Source organism: Canis lupus, chromosome 14 (genome assembly GCF_003254725.2).
Source record: "Canis lupus dingo isolate Sandy chromosome 14, ASM325472v2, whole genome shotgun sequence".
NCBI classification, from domain to species: domain Eukaryota; kingdom Metazoa; phylum Chordata; class Mammalia; order Carnivora; family Canidae; genus Canis; species Canis lupus.
In genome coordinates, this window is record NC_064256.1 from 32,096,429 (window position 1) to 32,117,690 (window position 21,262).

Sequence of the window (21,262 nt, forward strand, 5' to 3'; positions counted from 1 at the left end):
TTTTTAATGTAAGGATATACAGAAACTTTAACTGATATATGAGGAATAAAGAAAATGGGGGCAGAGGAGACAGAGATAAGAACTAGGTATCTTGTGTAGATCTGATTTTGTGATGGTATAAATATTTTTACATATAAAAAGAATTTAAAAAGCCATCTCTAAAAATCAAAAGCAAAGTAAAACAAATCTAATCATATACTAACAATGTGGAATAACCACACAGAGAAACTATTTTAGGTGATTTTACAATATAGTAATTTAACTGTGGCTCATTAGTGGTATGTACTCTAAGAACAACCACAACAAAAATCTAATATTGCTTCAGTAAAAAATAGTTTTGACAGTTCCACTAAAGCAAACCAGGGCTACTAGAGCAATGGCTGATTCCAAGCCTGGGGAAGAAAATGAGTTTAAAATGGGCCTGCAGCACCTTGACATACCAGAAAGCTACTAAAGACTTCTAAGGACATGTCAAAAGGACTCAGGAGACAACATGAAAAGGGTTCAACTGGCTAAAGATGGAATCACTAAAAATAATAGCTACATTGTACTGGAGCACTTCAAACATGAAATTCATGAAATCAGGAAGACTTTCTTTTTATCACCTTTAAAGGAAGCAACTGTGTTTGAAAAATGGCAGAGAATTAAGCATTTATCAAGGTAATCAGAAAGTTTGTGAAAATCTAGCTTCTCTTTAAGGAAATAGTCCATATAATAACGAAATAAATGATAGAATCAAAATAGTATCATATTGCAATCCTTAATATATTAAAGATCTAGCAGAGGAGGGAGGGAGGGTAGGAGAAAGGGAGAGAGGGAAGGAAGACAAACCAGGTATCATACACCTCTTGGGAGAAAAATGCACACTGCCATCTATGAAAGAGTCCCGTTGGGGGGAAAGGGGTATCAAACCTGAATATGATTTTAGGAAATGCAGAAGACCAAGAAACTGTTACAATAAGCCACACAGATGAACTAAGCAAAATTCGTACTATGAGAAACACTAAAGGGCAAAAAATACCCAGTTCCTTCAACAAATAAAGGGCCCAGGTGAAAAAAAAGAGTAAGAGAAGGAGGGCAAGGGAAGGAGAGGAAGGGTTTGGAATAATCTGTGGGTTACAACTATAATATGTAGAGCTTATTCTACTTGATTTTAACAGAAATACAGTGGTTAAGGAAAAGAAAAAGGAGGATGAGGAGAGAAAAGAGAAATTGGTCATTCTTAATATTTTCTGTATATTTAATGATATAAAGTTACTGCTTGTTTTTTAGCTAATGAAATGATATTATGGTTATGTTTTAACAAAGAGAATCTTTGTTTTACAGAAATATTTTGAATTATTTACAGATTAAATCATATATCTAGAATAACTTCAAAAATAATTCTGTAAGTAGAGACTGAGGGAAAAGTAAAAAAAAAAAAAAAAAATGGTGTAGATGAAATACAACTGGCCATGAGTTGATAAATGTCTAAGCTGGGCATGAGGACAGGGAATTCATTATAATAATCTTTCTACTTTTTATGTTTGAAATGCTTTATCTAAAAAATTGTTTAAACACATACAATCACAAAATTTACTTACTTAGCAAAAACTTGCATTTCTTACAGAACAACTGTAAGAAACATGCTCCGTGTTTACACCCCAGGAATTAACCTGGGATTAAAAATTTTCTATTATTAGTTCATAATAAAGCAATATACACTTGGTTATTCAAGTAAGAAAAAGATTCTTTTAATTATGAAATGAAGGTGTGCCTAGGTGGTTCAGTTAAGCATCTGACTCTTGATTTCAGCTAAGGTCATGATCTCAAGGATGTGAGATCAAGCCCTGCACTGGGCTCCACACTGGGCATGAAGCTTGCTTGGTATTCTCTTTCTCTCTCTCTCTCTCTCTCAATAAATAAACTAAGTCATGATCTTAATATGCTACTTTATGTGTGGCTATGTGTACATTTTATATAAGAATTACTGTTCTTCAAAATAATTATTTAGGGGGGGTTTCATATGATCCTGTAACAATTAAGTAGCAATGTATTTGTTATAAATTATACAAAGATGAATCAGTTTCTGGCCTCAATATGCTCAGCAATTAAATAAGTAAAATACACATGTAATGATAACATAAAAATGTGGTGTCACAGTAAAAAGATTAACAAAATGTTTAGGAATAGAAAAAAGATAAAGCCTCCAGAGCTTAAAAAGTATTCAAACTCCTTTGAGTCTTCTACAGGCAATTTTGCACTCAAGATAATCTCTTCTCTTTACAGTTACCCACTTTTTTCCATCAAAATGGTACCATCCAGGGATGCCTGGGTGGCTCAGCGGTTGGGCGCCTGCCTTCAGCTCAGGTCATGATCCTGGGATCCAGGATCGAGCCCCACATCGGGCTCCCTGTGAGGAGCCTGCATCTCCCTCTGCCTGTGTCTCTGCCTCTCTCTCTCAGTCTGTGTCTCTCATGAATAAATAAATAAATCTTTAAAAAAAAATGGTACCATCCAAAACTGATTACAAACCTTCTTAAAGTTCTGGTAATTTCCAAAAATAAAAACTCCAAGTGAACAAAGATTCACAATGCTAAGGCTATTCAAGAGTGTGCCACAGAGAAAGTACTCTGACAAAAAGCAGAACAGAGAATATCATTTGTTTACTGAACTTAAGCCCAATGTTCAAGGCTATGTATATTTTTATGTCTAAATTTATTTAAAGATTCCATTTATAAACGGTAACAAAGTAAGCTGTTCGGGATAAATGCACCATTTAAGAATTTCCAAAAAACTACATGTAATCAAAGACATTCTTTTCAACAAATAATACTGGAAAAAACAAACATCTACACGCAAAAAAAAAAAGTGAATCTAAGACAGCTCTTAGAACTGTCATAAAAATTAACTCAAAATAGATCACAGACCTGATATGAAAGTAAAAGACAAAACTGTAATACTTCATAAGATAACATAGGAGAAAACTTAAATGATCTTGACTATGGTGATGCCTTTTTACCTATAACACCAAAGACCATCCATTTAAGAAGTAATTGATAAGCTACATTTCATTAAAATTAAAAACTTCCACTTGATGAAAGACATTATCATAAGTAAAAGATCAGCCACGATTAGGAGAAAATATGTGCACAAGACACATGTGAAAAGGAGTTAAACTCTTTTGAACTCTTAAAACGCAGAAGAACAACCCTAATTTAAAAATCAGCCAAAGACTATATATAATAGACACCTCCCCGAAGAGGATACATTGATCGCAAGTAAGCATATAAGAAGATATTACACATATATCACCAGGAAGATGTAAGTTAAAGCCAAAATGAGATACTACTACACATCTATCAAAATGGCAAAATCCAGAACACTGACAAGGACTCAGAACAACAGGACTTCTCCTACATTGCTGGTGGAAATGTAAAGTGGCATTCTGAAAGACAATTTTGCAACTTCTTACAAAACTAACTATACTTTTATGGTATGATCCACCAATCACATTCCTTAGTATTTACCCAAAGGGACTGAAAACATGTCCACACAAAAACCTGAAAATAAATGGTTACAGCAGCTTTATTCATAAATTCCAAAACTTAGAAACAACCAAGATGGTCCTAAAGTAGGTGAGTGGATAAATAAACTGTGGTATATCCAGACAATGGAGTATGATTCAGCACTAAAAAGAAATGAGCTACGTAGCCATGAAAAGACACGGAGAACCTTAAATGCACATTACAAAGTAAAAGAAGCTAATGTAAAAAGGTTACACACGATATGAGTCCAACTATATAATAACATTCTGGAAAAGGCAAAACTATGGAGACAATAAAAAGATCAGTGGTTGGTGGAGGGTGGGAGGGGACAAGATGGGGAGATGAATAGGTTAGAGTACAGAGAATTTTTATGGGACTGAAAATACCCTGTGTGGTATTATGATGGATATAGGATATTATACTTCTGCTCAAACTCACCAAATATATAACACCAACAAGGGTGGACTCCAAGGTAAACTATGGACTTTGGTTGATTATCATATGTCAATATAAGTTCAGCCTCAACAAGAAAAATACCACTATTCTATGAGTGATATATAAGGGAGGCTATGCATATATGGGGGGGGGGGGTAAATGGGAAATCTTAGTACTTTCCTCTAAATTTTGTTGTAAATTGAAATCTGCTACCCAAAAAGTCTTTTAAAAACTACATACAAGTAATGACAAGCACAAAAAGATTTTTTTTTTTTTTAGGATTTTATTTATTTATTCATGAGAGACACAGAAAGAGAGAGGCAGAGACATAGACAGAGGGAGAAGCAGATTCCACGCAGGGAGCCCACTGTGGGACTTGATCCTGGTACCCCAGGATCACGCCCTGAGCTGAAGGCAGACGCACTCAACCTCTGAGCCACCCAAGTGTCCCACAAAAAGATTTTACAAAGGGAGAAAATGATAACAAGTTGGCACCAGTCATGTATTATAATAGTTTATTATGATAAACTATATAAACAGTCAACCATATCAATGCCCAAAAGAAGAAATGTTGAAAGTCAAACAGCCCAAAATTCATTCTCCTCTTAATAAAATGTAAAAAAAAAAAAAAAAAAAACCCACAAAACTATTTTTACATATTAAAATTAAATGTTAAGGCTCATTTCATAGGGTGCCTGGGTGGCTCAGTGGTTTAGCATCTGCCTTTGGCTCAGGTCATGATTCATTTCATAGATTTCACAATCTCTCATCTTACTCCAGGGAACTAGAGAGAAATGAGTCTGATACAGAAAACCTAAGAGAAACTACAAACGTAAGATATACTTATCACATAATTATGGAAAATTATTAGATGATCAAGATTTTAGGTGATATAATACATTAACACATACTTCAACTAATTCCACTTCAACTCCTCTCTCCACCTAAAGAAAATCACACTTCCTTTAATCAGGGGCACCTAGTGTATAAAAATCTCTCATAATCTAATCTGATATGCTCAAAAGCCAATGAAATCAAGAATTAATCAACACATTCTAACCTCTTGTGGCATCTTTTTTAAATATAACTTTTAACTGTAAGATCTAATTTTTATAGAAATGCAATTTATTTACAAGGTAAAGCTGTTACTAAAACACACAATCAGAACTATGAAACTTGCACTTCTAAGAATCATTACTCCTCACTCCCACAAAGAACAAAGAGAAAAGCCAAAGGTCAGTTCAAATAAGTCTCCCTGATTTTCCCATGGAATGAGTAGGACACTTCCTATAAAAGTTCACTCAACAAAAATAAATAAATCAGGATAATACAGTAAGCCCTAACAAATCACACCCTGAGATAATTTAGTAAATCAGGTGTTCTGAACTTGAAACTGACGAAACATTATTTCTATGGGTTGCATTCTTGGGACAAAACAACAAAGTAGAGTGACAGAGGGTAAGAGAGAAAGACAGAAACAAAGGGACAGACAGAGAGAGGAGAGGATGTTTTAATGCTGTGCTTAAATACACAGGATAAAATAACAGAAAAATATCTTCCCTAACTGATCATGGTATCCAGGATCAAGACCTCAGCAACTAAGGAGCTGAGGATAACAAGAATACACTATCAGGATACTTACTGCAGATGAGATAAGTCTCAGCCTATTTGACTTCATGACCCAATCAATTTTTATTCAATCTTCCAAACCAAGGGATGGAGCCTGTCTCCTTTGCCACCGTAGTCTTCTGTGGCTTTCAGTCAAGTTTCCTCTCTTACCCTTGTATGCGATAGAACAAAACACGTCTCAAATATCTCAGTTTGTGATGCTGGTTGATCTCTGTTATGAAGAATTTAAGTTTTAAGAAAGGGATCAAAAACTAGTGGATTTTATTTCGCCAACATAGTATTTTATTTTAATTCTGAATAATCATTTAACATACCACAGACAAATCAGGATTTCTGGCTTTTCTTAAAAAATGAAAAGTTTGGAATCAGTGGAATTATATCCCTGCAAGGCAACAACTCCCACGAAAATGAGCCAGGAACTCCTCAGTATTGCCACAGTACCAACATTTGGTTTAAGGTTTATCCGATTTTAAGTCTAAGATATAGCATATCATCATAACGTCACAGCTGTTTTAAAGATGCAAAATACTGATCGACAACTATGTCATTAAAAGTGGGAAAACAAAAAAGAGAGCCATCACCATAGCTTTTTAAGCCTGAGTAATAACTGACAAACAGCTAGTCACCCCAAACAACATATGGGAGAACAGAGTTGGGGGACACTGTGTTTATGGTTTCGCTTTGTGGATGGAGTCAAGTTCACTAAGGGGCGTGTTGCAGGTAATATACAAGATTTCAAGGGTGAGAGTAGCCAGCAAGCAACTGGATATGGTAATACAACTTATTTTCAAGAGAATACTCTGGCTAGAGATAGAGAATTTGAAGTTATTGCCAATGAAGCAGAGCAGGAAGAGATCAGCAGGTCAAGAATAAAATACTGGTAACAGCAATATTTTAAGGGGCAGAGAAAGAAAAACAAAGCCCATGAAGATGATTGAGAAGGTATAAAAAGAACCAGGAATGGATGGAGTCCCAGAACCTAAAAGAGCAGTATGTCCCTAAGAATGAAGTAATCAGTAGTATCCAAAAGTTGGAGAATAAATCAATAATATAAAAACTACTAAATGTCCAGCGGACTTGACAACTAGAAGGTAACTGATGATTTTACTGAGAGCAGCATCACCAGAGTGGCAACATAGAATCACACTGCAGTAAGTTTAGGAAAGAGTAGTAAGAGATTTGTAGTATATCAGGCTTCAGGGAAAGATCTAGTGAAAAGAGTACAAGTGAGGTAGATATGACTCAATGAGCAGTAGATGAAGGGCTCATAGGTACAAAAGATAGCTAGACCTCTAATTAACTGCAAGAGGGACAGCTGTTCCCAAAATGTAAAGTTTCTTTTAGGGCAAGGAACATACCATGTTCAACTTCATCTCCCCATAGGTAGCAAAATTCCTGGAATATAATACAACTCAAAGAGTCTGTGATGTGCATGAATACATGAACGAATTCAGAAGGAGACTCCTTCTGTAATATAATAAACAATCTGACCAAAAAAGGGGGGGGAGGGCTAAAAAAATATTCCCTAGAAGCATGTATCTAGAAGTGATAACTTGAGAGTTATCACTTCAGAGATTTGTTTACAATTAATGAACTTAGCAATGTACTAATGTATAGAATATGATATTCCATGTTAAGATCTGTTCAGTCTTTGCCATCCAAATACAAGATCTACTTAGGAGTTTATAAAACAAACCAGTCTTTGTTTGAAATATAAAAACAGTAATTGTTATATACGTAAAAGGCAGATTTCATCTGCCTATCCCATCCTCTCATCCACAGCCCCAAGAATCATACTATCCTATCTACTTTTCCCTCCCCTAACCTCACCCTGGTCTAGACCAGGTATGTGTACACCTAACCCAAAGGAAGTCAACTTTTTAGCAAACAATGTATACGTTGTGAGACCTGGTTCCATCAGTGATCAAAGCTAGGCTCTCAGTAACCTGAAAAGGTACAAATTGTAGCCAGCCAATGGTGGGCAATGAACCTAAAAAAAGAGTATGTATATGCTGGGTGGCCACTTTAAGGGGCATATAGGCCAACACATAAGGAAGCCTTTTGAGAGAAAAACTGAAAATGAAGCAAATACATTCTGAAAAGCTGAGATGAGAGACTTTGTGGTTACCTGTAAGAGAAAGAAAAAATGGGAGGAAGGGAGAGAGAAACAGAAGTGGGGAGGAGGGGGGGAAACAAGTTATAAGAGAGAGAGAGAGGAAGAAGGGGAGAGAAACAGAGAAAGTTGAGACTAGCTTTTTACTTCCCACAGGACCAGCTGCATTCCATTTTACTCCCCTGAATTCTCCTTTTTATGTGAGGTAATGGAGATATACTGTTGTTCCTTACAATCAAGATTCCCAACTGGAAAGTCCTAAACAAGATTAGATAAATGCCAGAAAAACGGAAGCTGTTTTTGTTTTTCTAAATCACTAAATAGGCACTACACACTTTAACACAGAAGTAGGAATTCTGGTTTCTAATCATAGCTCTCCTCTAACATCATGCAAATCTTGGCAATCAAAATGTCTCTCAACTTTTGTTTACTTACTTTGAAAGACAGAATTGGATTATAGACCTCCTATACTTAAATCCTTTAAAAACTAACTTGCAATGACAGCATGAGGGGTGTGTACATGTGTACATATACAACAAATTCAAAGATATATATACTCTTAAAGCAACACTTTGGAAGGCCCTTGTGAATTTTTCTAACAATGTGAAAGATACAAGCTCAGGAGTAATAAAATGGCTTTCTCCTAAGATCCCAGAAACCCATAAAGCAGCAACCTAAAGCAAATGTAACTATCAAAGTGTAAAACTTCCTTTCAAGACAAGCAAGGTACTCACCTGATACACTGCCTCCCTTCTTGGACTTTTCTCAAAAATGCCTGCCTGCCTACCATACTTTAGACGATCTTCTGAGGGTTTCCTTAGGAAAGAACACAATGCTCTGAGTCACATAAATCACCCCCACCATGGACCACAGACAGCTCTAAAGGTGGATTTTGATAGCTGTTCTGTGACATGGCCTGACAGAAAACCTCTATCAAATAACTTAAGTGGCCTAGAGAAAATAGTGACTCTCATCTAACCAATAAGATCTTCTCTTGAGACTGTCAGTTGGTGCTAAGGGGGATAAAAGCAGTGGTAAAACAGTAAGCAAAGCACTAGTACAGGGATTAACAAAAGTCTGATGCTAAAGAAGGTCACAAGGTCACCAGGTATCTAACCAGGAAAGGCTAGCCATTTCTGTTCTATTGTCAAGCATGGCTATCTAACAAAGCTCTTGTTTTACTGAGTTCACCAAGTACCCTTATAATAAAATTCTTGTCATCTAAGGTAATTCCAGAATCCCTCTGTGCTTTGCACATTTTTTTTAAAAAGTCTAATATACCTAATACTTTTCATAAAGCTAAATATATGCATTCTATATACCTGTTAAATCTCTAGCTTCTAAAACTAACGTAAAAAAAATAATGACCTTCAAATTCTTTCCTCAAAGACTATAAGTATAGGTTTATACTCTTAATTGGAGTAAGTTGTTTTCTCTGTTAACAGGAAAACTCAATTAGGTATTCTAGAGTTGACATTAGCTTAACTTTTCTTTCTTTCTTGGCAAATAGATAATTTAGTAAGGGCCTTTTTATGATTAAAACCAAACAAAAAAATAAGATATTGGGGAAAAAAAAAAAAGGCAGACTTCAATAATGACAGAGGGTCATTATTTAGTGCAACTAAATCAAAATCAGCCTTACCTCAAAAACTTGAGATTTGATGACTAACCTATCTTAAGCATGTACTTAAAATGCTCTAAAAAATTCATCTATTGAGTAGAATTCAAGGCATTGCTCTAATAATGACATTAATGTGATAGGACGGCCTCAAAAATTTTTTTTAAGATTTTATTCATTTATTCATAGAGACACAGCTAGAGAGAGAGAGAGAGGCAGAGACACAGGCAGAGGGAGAAGCAGGCTCCATGCAGGGAGCCCTACGTGGGACTCGATCCCAGGTCTCCAGGATCACGCCCTGGGCTGCAGGTGGTGCTAAACCGCTGTGCCATCGGGGCTGCCCCGGCCTCAAAATTTTTGAGATACAAAAACAAATTGCCAAGCCCTGACAATTAATCCCCAAAACACAAGTGGAAGACAAAAATCTGATCTGCACTTCAATCCATTAAAATCTATAAATACTCCTTGAAAGTACCCAACTATGTGTGTTATTTCTTCTTTTTGACTACTTTTACATTATTTTGACAAATAAATGATAATAAGTTGACATTTACTTAGGCTTCTAAGATCATTCTCATAGGTTCTAAGAACATAAATGTTGTAAGGGAAAAGAAATAAAGGAGAACAATTTCAACACAGTTTGAAGGAAAAGAACAAACCAAAATTAAATTCAAGAAATCAAGAAATCACTGGAGAAAAAGAGACAGATAAATATGGTTGAAAATCTATTGCAAAAGACAAATCAAGTTAAGAGCTCATACCTTTAAAAAAAAAAAAATGAAACTGATCTTTGTTTCATTTTCTTTTTCAAGCCACTATGATCTTACCAAACAAGCAAATAAACAACAGTAATGTAAAATGGATATGTAAAATGGTAGGGACCAATATGAAACAGTTACCATACAACCCAGAAATTTCACTTCTAGGTATATACCCCAGAAGACTGAAAATTCAAATACATGCGCATATATGTTCATATCACCACTATTCATAATAGCCAAAAGGTGGAAGTACCCTAAATTTCCATCAACAAATGAATGGATAAACAAATTGTGTATGAACATACAATAGAGTATTATTCAGCCATAAAAAAGGAATGAGGTACTGACATATGCCACAACATGGATACAATATGCTAAATGAAAGACGCCAGACACACACTGTCAAATATCATATGATTCCATTTATATGAAATATCCAGAATAGATAAATCCATAGAGACAGAATGCAGAATGGCAGATGCCAACCGCTGGGATCTGTAATGGGGAGCAACTATAATGAATATAGTCTTCTTTTTGGGGGTGATGAAAACATTTTGGAACTAGATAGAGGTGGTTGTTGCAACAACACTGTGATTGTACTAAATGCCAATTAACTGTTCACTTTAAAATGGTTAACTCTGTTATGTCAATTTCATCTCAATTTAAAAAAAAAAAAAAAAAAACTGTGTCAGTTGTTAGAAGACACAATTTCTAGACCCGGGTTCTAGGCCAGCTACTTATAGCTGACCTCTCTGAGCCTCATTTCTTCATCTGTAAACAGGTTGGAAACAGATGATATCCAAGGTTTCTCTCATTTAACTGGTGCTCTATATCTGCAGCTCTGAATTTTTAAAGAATTGTATCATATAGGAATTTATCTGAAAAACAAAGCAGGAAGTATTGGTTAATGTTCTCAACAACAGTTGTGCAGGAAAGTCATTAGAAAGTTTAACAAAATTGCTTCTTGTAACAACTAAACAGAAATGGACATAAACATTAAAAGTCAATTCAATGAAGGCAATTCTGCAAAGAGTAAAACTAATGTGTTCTAAGATTACAGTTTCCTAGCAGTCTATAAACTATACCTAAACTATATCTAAGGGCAGAAATTAGAAAATCTAACCACAATTATAAACAAAAAATAGATGAAAGAGAATCTAGAAGAAAGGTTGGATTAAATGAACTCTTGGGGATTTTGCCCCAATATCAATTCTTTTGGGCTTTGGGAGGTACTGTGCATCATATAGCCTGAGATCACTCTATGTTGGTTACCTATATTTCTGATTTAGACTTAATACACACACACTAAAAGTCAGATGAGCCATAAAAATTAAAGAGAGTAACACATATTTTCAACCCTACTTTCATAAGGTGGCAGAAAATACCAAAGACAAATAAGCAAAGCCAAAGGTTTCCTCAGGAAGCAGCTTTGGATATATTCCAACATAACAAATGTTGACCTGAGTTATCAGAATTTCCCACCATACAGCAGAGTAGAAATAATTTTAGTCTAGAAATTTTTTGTTTAAAGATTTTATTTATTTATTCATGAGAGACATACAAAGAGGGAGAGGCAGAGACACAAGCAGAGGGAGAAGCAGGCTCCATGCAGGGAGCTCGACGTGGGACTCGATCCTGGGTCTCCAGGATCACACCCTGGGCTGAAGGTGGCGCTAAACCGCTGAGCCACCCGGGCTGCCCTTAGTCTAGAAATTTTAAGCCAAAAGATGTCAGCTGTCACAGCCAAAGAAAAATCTTAACATTCCCATGAATCATCTAAATCTGTATTGTTAATACTAAACTATGAGATGTGGCCACAGGTGACTGCTACAACTGACTTGCTGAGTAGTTTTTAAATAAATATCAACTGAGTTTTAGAACAAAGGATACCATTCATATCCACCTAAACATCAGGTAAATTGATAAATGCAATCCAAAAAGAGAAAAGGAAATCAGGCACTGTTTAGCATAATTGTGCCTCAATTTTCACCTTGCTAGGTACATCTAAAAACTATAAATACAAAAAATATAAAAATGCATGTCATAACCCAGCTGTTGTTCCCATGACCTATCATATCATAGGCTTCATCTACTTGGTGTCATAGCCTCAAAAAAGGAGTTTCATAATTCAAATGCATATGAAATAAGGTCACTGTATACAAAATCATCTAATTAAACAAAGCATAAAAGCTGTAATTATGACATATATTTTGCTTAGTAAAAGCACATGGGTTTTAATTACTAGTTAACATGATACGCTATAATTATGCAAAAAGTCTTGTTTTCCACTTAGTATACAATTTTCTTATCACTACATCAAGCTATTACGTTTACTACATTACTACTTACCTTACTTTGACCAAAAATGTACTGAAAAATTTTTAGAATGTTTTGAATGAACGCTTCATCAAAAGTAATTTCATAGTACATTGGCAAACTAGGGTAGCTCTTTCAGACTGCAAGTAGTATACTTTGAAAAGCTTAAATTTTAAAAGAAAAATAAACTTGCTGCACTGTTGACAGGGAGGTCTATCGCATTTTCCAAGTTTAACAGTGCAAGAAAATCAAGTTACATGTCAAATTAATAAAAATGAGCTGCAAAAAAATAAAATTAAATTAAATTAAATAATAAAATAAAAATGAGCTGCAATTAACCCATTTATTCTTGCAACAAATTTGAATCAGTTTAACAATTATAAATTTCTAGGTCCATATACAGTTTATACTTTAGTTAAGCTGAGTGGTTACTTTGTGAAACTCACTTCAACTCTCCATAATTAGAATTCTAATGCATAAATAAGGGAAGTTTGCATGTGTTATAATATAGCCCTTTTTCACTACTTCTAAGTCTACTCCAATTCTTTCACATTGGGGAAAAAAATTAAACCCATAAATAGTGGCACACAAATCTGAAACTGGACAATTACAATAGTTCCTAAAAATTATCAAGTGTAAAAGTAAAGAAATAGTAAAGGCTTTGCCAGTGTTAGGTACAGCAGAGTGCTAAACTAGCACATAAGCAACAGAGCGTGTGCACAGAACCATACTATGCAGAACTGACCAAGCCTTGACATTCCAAGGCTGCCACCTGCCAGGGTCAGAACAACACACCAGGCCTCTAACCACTTAGGGAACCTGTGGAACAACAGCCCAGAACTCCGGATCTCTCCTCCATGAATCTTAATCAATCCAAACCCCATAACAAAGAGGGGTACAGGCTAGCATGTCCTATGATGTTCAACCCATCAAGGTCAAAATGGATTCCTGAAAAAACTATTCACCCAATTTCTAACTGTCATCCACTGTGGAATTGATGAATGTATTTTTCACATCAATTCTGAACCCACTATGCCCTGTTATTTTTGGTCACTACCAAAAGATAAATTTATTCAATTACCAGTACTCTCCTGTACACTAACCACTGTACTGTTCATGCTTTTTCCTCCATTATCCAACTTCCCACTACTTCCCTCCCACCCAAAGCTCTCCTCTAGGTTTACTCTGTTCCACAGTAAAACAAAACTACATCCTCAAAAACTTCACTCTTTAAGTAAAAGCTGCTTCTCCAGTGATCCTATCAAAGGCTGCTTATTTTTTCATTTATCACTTACTCCAACTTTCTGATGCAGAGTCATGGTCCCAATTATAACTCGGTCAGTTTCCTATAAGAATCCCCGTCCCTGTGCAACTCCTGCATTTTGAAATTAACTGGGGGAATTTTAAAGTCCCACTGCCCAGGTTACACCACATAGAAATTAAATCAGAATTTAGCTGGGGATGACAGCAGGCTGTTAGGCCTTCCAAGGTGCAGCAAAATTAAGGTAAGAACATTAGTAGTTTGTTAAATTCCCCAGGTGACTTCAACATGGTCACAAGTAGGAACTACTAATCTCCAAGATGCTCCTAATTGTTAATTCAAAACTCCTGATACAAAAAAAGCAAAACAAAACAAAAAACCTCCTGATACATGGCACACAACATTTTTCTCTATCCCAAGTACTACAGAACCTTGAATCATTTAGCATACATATGGATAATCCATCCATCACTCTACTTTTACTATCATTAACATTTCACATTTGCCAACTTTCAGTGCAACTCCACTTTAGCCATTGTAAGACCACACTCATCATCACCTTGTCTTCTCTGAATGGAAAATGTGAAAATTAATATCTTATTCTCTGACTACAATCTTCTAGCTCTAAATTAGTTATACCAACTGTATCTATTTTTGTCATTCAGAGTCGCAGACACTTGATTCTTGTACATTCTCCTTATTTAGCCCACTTCTGTATTCGCTTCACTATCTAGATTGGACTCCATGGTTCACCATTTCAACCAGTCTCTTGCCAATATCTTCATTTATCACATTATGTTGAAAGTGCTTGTTTATTTTCTGATATATGCCATATGCTATAAGTCTCATGAGGACATAAATTGTGTATGTTTTGTTCAGGGATGTATTCCTGGTGCCAAGTGTAACATTTGGCACATACGGTAAGCTCTCAGTAGTATACATTGAACGCACACTATCCTGATCAATCATCAAATCAAGGTTATATAAATCAAGATTTTTTTTTTCCCAGTAATAATCTTCAACACTGTCTTCCTTTCTGATCATCAACTGGCATCTTAACACTTAGGTCTACTTATCCTTGGTTTCTGTGTCAATTCATTGAGCAACTGCTATCTCCAGGGTGTAGGGAAGAAACAGTCTAAGGTGTACCACCAAACAAAAACCATTGGAAAAATTAAACACCTCAGAAATTTATCAAAGCAGGAAAAGGCAATTCACATTACTCCCTTAATAGTAATTTTTTCAAGTTTAATGAAAATTCTTTCATGTGTTTAAATATTAAGAAAGGCATGGAAGTAAATACAGTTTTTAAAATGGAAAAAGTAAACAATACTTTTACTTTTTACTAAATATGCTTCTGCACTGGTTTACTTTTCAAGAACCATGTGATCTTTTTAACAAAATAATTAGTTTTTTGCAAATAATTCTTTATTATTTTCAGATTGCACATACCACTTTTTCACACACCATATTCCTAATTGACTTTATTAGCATTCAATTAACAATTCACTTAAAATATTTAAATGAATACGCTATTACTAACATTTATTTCTAGCAAGCAACGATCATAAAGCCCCTCATAACATTTGTACCTCTAAGTAGAATATAGGAAACATCCTCTTTGGGAAAGCAAGACAAAATAGTTGGTCAAATTATGGTAATAATGAGGAAATAGCTTAACACACATGTCCTTTAAAACAGATTTGCATATGGAAAATATTAAAGAAAAAATAGACAGTATTGTATATTGCCAAGGTCTAATTACTTAATTAATAAGGATTTTAGGGCAGCCCCGGTGGCCCAGCAGTTTAGCACCGCCTTCACCCCAGGCGTGATCCTGGAGACCCAGGATCAAGTCCCACGTCAGGCTCCCTGCATGGAGCCTGCTTCTCCCTCTGCCTGTGTCTCTGCCTATCTCTTTGTGTGTGTGTCTGTCATGAATAGATAAATAAAATCTTAAAAAAAAAATAAGGATTTTAAAATGTTTAGTAGGAAGTATGACATTGGGAAGGTGGAGATGACGAAGGCAGAAGCTGCTGCAAATGACTGTGAAGAGGCAGGTGGACCATAAACAGAGATAGATGATCCTCAAGAGTATCACAAAGTTAAGAATCTTGGATGTAGAGTGACACTGAAACAACCAGCCAACCTAAAAAAGGATCTCCAAAGTTAAGAGCCAGAGACTCCAAATGCGCTAGGAGAAAAAAATAAATAATAGATAAGCACTGCAATTATCATGAGATAATGCAGCCAGGAATTTAGTGAGCAGGTGGGGAGTAAGCAGATGACAGGGGCAGAGAGGGCAAGATTGGAAATAGAGGGTCTCTCTGCTTTTGGAGGATTACTCCTCCTCCAGGGGCATGACTAACCATGAAGAACACTCACAGAGAGGCAAGTGAAGACAGGAACACTGCAGAATTGCAGGTCACTGTAGTTAGCTTCCCCCCACTAAAGAGCACAGCAGTTGTTAATTACCCAACACTGAACAATGTCAATCCGACTCCTCAGCACCCTCAAATCTCAGTAAAGTCTTCTATAAACACATACACAGCATCTAGATAGAACACTAAATTCACACACAAAAAAAATATTTTTAAAATTTCAAGTTAGGGGATCCCTGGGTGGTGCAGCGGTCTGGCGCCTGCCTTTGGCCCAGGGCGCGATCCTGGAGACCCGGGATCGAATCCCACGTCGGGCTCCCAGTGCATGGAGCCTGCTTCTCCCTCTGCCTGTGTCTCTGCCTCTCTCTCTCTCTCACTGTGTGCCTATTATAAATAAATTTTTAAAAAAGTTTAAAAAAAATAAATAAATAAAATAAAATAAAATTTCAAGTTGGAGAAAACTGCAATGACAATTTCAGCTCTACTATTATCTATTTGATCTTGCCTATGCAATGCTTGATACTATCTCCTGAAGCTAACTACAAAAAATGCATTGCAAAATTTAAACACCTTTTGACACCAAAAGCACAATCAACCAAAGAAAAGTAGATAAATAGAACTATTTCAAAATTAGAAAATTTTGCACTCAAATGATACCATCAAGAAAATGAAAAGCCAAGGCACCTGGGTGGCTCAAAGGTTGAGCATCTGCTTTGGCTCAGGGCGTGATCCTGGGGTCCTGGGATTGAGTCCTGCATCGCCCGGGCTCTCCACAGGGAGCCTGCTTCTCCCTCTGCCTGTGTCTCTGCCTGTGTCTCTCTCATGAATAAATAAAAATCTTTTTTTTTTTAATAAATAAAAATCTTAAAAAAAAAAAAAGAAAATGAAAAGCCAACACACAAAATGGGAGAAAATATTTGTAAATTAAATCTCTGGTAATGAGCCTCTATGTATAATATAGAAAAAACTGTTAAAAAATAAATAAAATAAAATAAAATAAAATAAAATAAAATAAAATAAAATAAAATAAAATAAAATAAAATAAAAAAAGAAAAAACTGTTAAAACTGAATAAGAAATAGCCCAATTGTAAAATGAGGATGATTCAAACACATATTTATTCAATGAAGATAAATGGTCATGAAAAGATGTTCAACATCATTAAGCGTAAGGGAAATGCAAAACAAAACCACTATGAGATACCACTTTTCACCCACCAGATAGCCATCACCAAAAAAAGAGAGATAACAACAAATAATATCAAGGATGTGGAAATTAGAACCTTCCTATATTTCTAGTGGGAATGTCAAAGTGGCACTTTGGAAAACAATTCACAGTTCCTCAAAAGGTTAAATATAGTTACCATATAATCCAACAATTTCATTCCTACTGTACATCCCAAAAGAAATAAAATGTCCACGCAAAAACTTGTACACAAGTGTTCACAACAGCATTATTCATTCAGAATAGCTCAAAAATGGAAATATCTCCATGTCCACCAACAGATGCAAGGATACACCAAATGTGGTGTACTGATACAATGGAATATTATTAAGCAAGACAAAAAATTTGAAGTACTGATACATGCTACAATATGTATGACCCCTGAAAACATGCTAAGTGAAAGAAGCCAGTCACAAAGGCTGCATGTGCTGATTCCATTCATAGAAAATGTCCAGAACTGACATATCCAGAGAGTTATTTGTGATTGCCTGGGGCTCAAAGAAGAGAAAATTTGGGAATGGTGGCTAAAAGGTTAGGGTTTTTCTATTTGGGAGTAAGGAGTTCTACAGCTTATTGCAGCAACAGAGCATAATTCTCTATATTAAAAGTTACTGAATTATACCCTTTGAGTGAACTGTATAGTATGCCAATAATATCCCAATAAAACTATTTTTAAAATTACCATTTGCTAGCTAAATGTCAAAAAAAAGAGGAAATAAGCAAAGCAGGCTACACAGATTGTTTCATTGAACAGAATCAATTCAAGATAAAAACAATTCAAAGGACCAAGTATCTAAAAAAACTTAAAGTGAAGAAAAGGTACTATCTTTTGTAGTGGCTCTCAGCCAAGGACAACTTTGCTCACCAAGAAACATTTAACAACATATGGAGCCATTTTTGATTATCAAAAGGTTGTCCTGTGCATCCTACACAGCATCCTAATGCACAGGACAACCACTTAAAACAATGAGAAGAGAAAGGGGGAGGAGGAAAAAGAAGAAAAGGAGAAAGAAAAATGAAGACATTACCTATTCTGGATTAAAGATATTAACAATGATATTGCTGCAATAGATCCCGGTTCAACCTAGGGAAATTTTAATATAGTGAATATTCAATGACAATAGGAAATTACTGGTCATTTTATTAGGTGCGACAATAATGCTGTGGTTATATTTTTTAAAGTCCTCATTTAATGCGATCCCTATCAAAATACATTTTTCACAGAACTAGAACAAATTCTAAAATTTGTACGGAACCACAGAAAACCCCAAATAGCCAAAGCAGTCTTCAAAAAGAAAAGCAAAACTGGAGGCATCATGATTCCAGACTTTAAGTTATATCACAAAGCTGCAGTAATCAAAACAGTATAGTACTGGCACAAAAACAGAGATCAACAGAACACAGCAGAAAACCCAGATATAAACTCACAAATATATGGTCAATTAATCTTCAACAAGGCAAGAAAGAACATTCAATGGGGGAAAAAATGTTCTCTTCAACAAACGGTGCTGGGAAAACTGTACACAGCAACATGCAAAAGAAAAAGTGGACCACTTTCTGACACGATACAGAAAAATAAACTCAAAAGGATTAAAGACTTAAATGTGAGATAGGAAATCATCAAATTCCTAGAAGACAACACAGGCAGTAAGTAACCTCTTTGACATCAGCCATGGCAATTTTTTTCTAGTTATGTCTCCTGAGGCAAGGGAAACAAAAGCAAAAATAAACTACTGGGACTACATCAAAATAAAAAGCCTCTGCACAGAGAAGTTAACAATCAACAAAACTAAAATGCAACCTAGAGGATGGGAGAAGATATCTGCAAATGGCATATCTGATAATAGGTTAGTATGCAAAATATATAAAGAATTTACACAACTCAACACCCAAAAAACAAATAATCCAATTTAAAAATGGGCAGAAGACATCCCACCAAAGACATCCAGATGGCCAAGAGACACCTGAAAAGATGTTCACCACTTACCATCAGGGAAATGCAAATCAAAACTACAATGAGATACCAGCTCACACCTGTCAGAATGGCTAAAATCAACAGCACAAGAAACAACACAGGTTGTCGAGGATGTGCAGAAAAAGGAATCTTTGTGCACTGTTGGTAGGAATGCAAACTGGTGCAGCCACTTTGGAAAACAGTATGGAGGTTCCTCAAAAACTTCAAAATAGAACTACCCTATAAACTAGCAATCATATTACTATTTACTCAAAGAATACAAAAACACTAATTCAAAGGGATACATGGACTTCTATGTTTGTTTATAGCAGCATTATTTACAACAGCCAAGATACAAAAACACCCCAAGTGTCCATCGACTGATTAATGGATAAAGAAGATGTGGTACCCACACACACACATACACACACACACACACACACAATGGAATATTATCCAGCCACGAAATCTTGCCATTTGCAATGATATGGATGGAGCTACAGAGTATTATGCTAAGCAAAATAAGTCAGAGAGAGACAAATACCATTTCACTCATATGTTACTTAAGAAACATAACAAATCCAAGCAAAGGGGAAAAGGTGGGAGGGGAGGATCAATAAAGAGACTCTTAATTAAAGAGAACTGATGGTTACCAAAGGGGAGGTGGGTGGGGAGATGGGTTAAATAGGTGATGGGGCTTAAGGAGTACACTTGTGATGAGCACCATGCAGTGTAGAGAATTGCTGAATCACCATATTGTACATGTGAAACTGATGTAATACTGTATGCTAACTATACTGGAATTAAAATAAAAACTCAAAAAGCAAAAACAAAAATCCTTATTCTTGGGAGATTATTTAAGTATTCTAAGAAGTGACATAATACCGTCAATTTACTTTAAAATGATTTGGCTAAAATAACAAAAATAACAGAATCAGAAATAAAGCAAATATGACAAAATGTTAACAATACAGGTACTTGGTACATGGTTGCTAAAGCCAATATTTTCAAGGTTTCTGTGTGTTTGAAAAAATTGCATTTTAAAAAACTGATTAGAATTTTATTTTTATATATATTTTATATATTTCTATAAATCATTTATTTTTAAAATGCTCTTTCTGAATGACGGAGAGCGTTTTACTTCATTACATTTCTTGAAACAACCATGGAAATGTCTTAATAGGGAAGAGAGAATTATTCTACAATATTCTTCAACAACAGAAAGAAAACATAAAAAAAAAAATTAAGATCTTGAATGTTCAGGTTTCTCAGTAATTTTCTTCCTATTCCATAAATAACTTGCTCTCTTTAGATCCTGTCACTATGATATTAAACTAAAATAAAATGTATTGTTCTAATATAACACAGTATTGCACTTGGCATTTCTAACCCAACAACTAGTCTACTGTCTACCTACCCTATTAGGGCTACATTATACTGCATAAAATCCTCAAACTTCAAGACTATTCTCTGGGGCACCTAGGTGGTTCAGTCCGTTGAGCCTAACTCTTGGTTTCAGCTCAGGTCATGATCTCAGTGTTGTGAGATGGAGCCCTACGCTGGGCTCCCCCATCAGTGCAGAATCTGCCAGAGATTCTCTCTCTCCCTCTGCCCCTCCCCCGGCTCTTGCACATTCACACAGAGGCTCTCTAAATCAATTAATTATTTAATTAATTAATTAAATAGTTAATTCTTTAAAAGTTCTTTTAAAAAATAAATCTCTACCTCATACTGAAAAATAAGCTTAGTTACATGGCAATTCATATTAAGTGCCTTTAACAAAAGTGAATTATAAAGAGTGAATTTATTTAATACACCCAAAGATGTCCATTTACAAAAGTATTCCTCTACTAAAGTTCAAAAAACTTTTACCACAGCAGTTCATGGGTGCAAAAGCAAGACAAGACAGGCCATATTCATATACGGCCCCCTGTTCGCCCTCATTCACACATGACTATAACAGTATAAGAATAAAAGTTTCAATACTCACAAATCAACTTATTTTCCCCATCATGTATCATCCAAGTGTAAATCAAAACACAAG

General features: G+C 35.4%; 1 protein-coding gene across 6 annotated transcripts in view; it reads right to left on the reverse strand.

Moving 5' to 3' along the window:
* Positions 1-21,262, reverse strand: part of SNX13 (sorting nexin 13) — a 186,249-nt gene that overhangs the window by 151,361 nt on the left and 13,626 nt on the right. Inside the window, exon 2 of one of the 6 annotated variants that reach the window (XM_035698286.2) lies at positions 5,605-5,742. The exons of 3 other annotated variants lie outside the window; for them this stretch is intronic. In XM_035698286.2, coding sequence (XP_035554179.1) covers positions 5,605-5,640 — 36 coding nt within the window. In that variant the 5' untranslated portion in view covers positions 5,641-5,742. Of the gene's footprint in view, positions 1-5,604; positions 5,759-10,831; positions 10,962-21,262 lie in introns of those variants that run through there. 2 more of the 6 variants (XM_049093652.1, XM_049093651.1) reach the window with 2 other exon arrangements.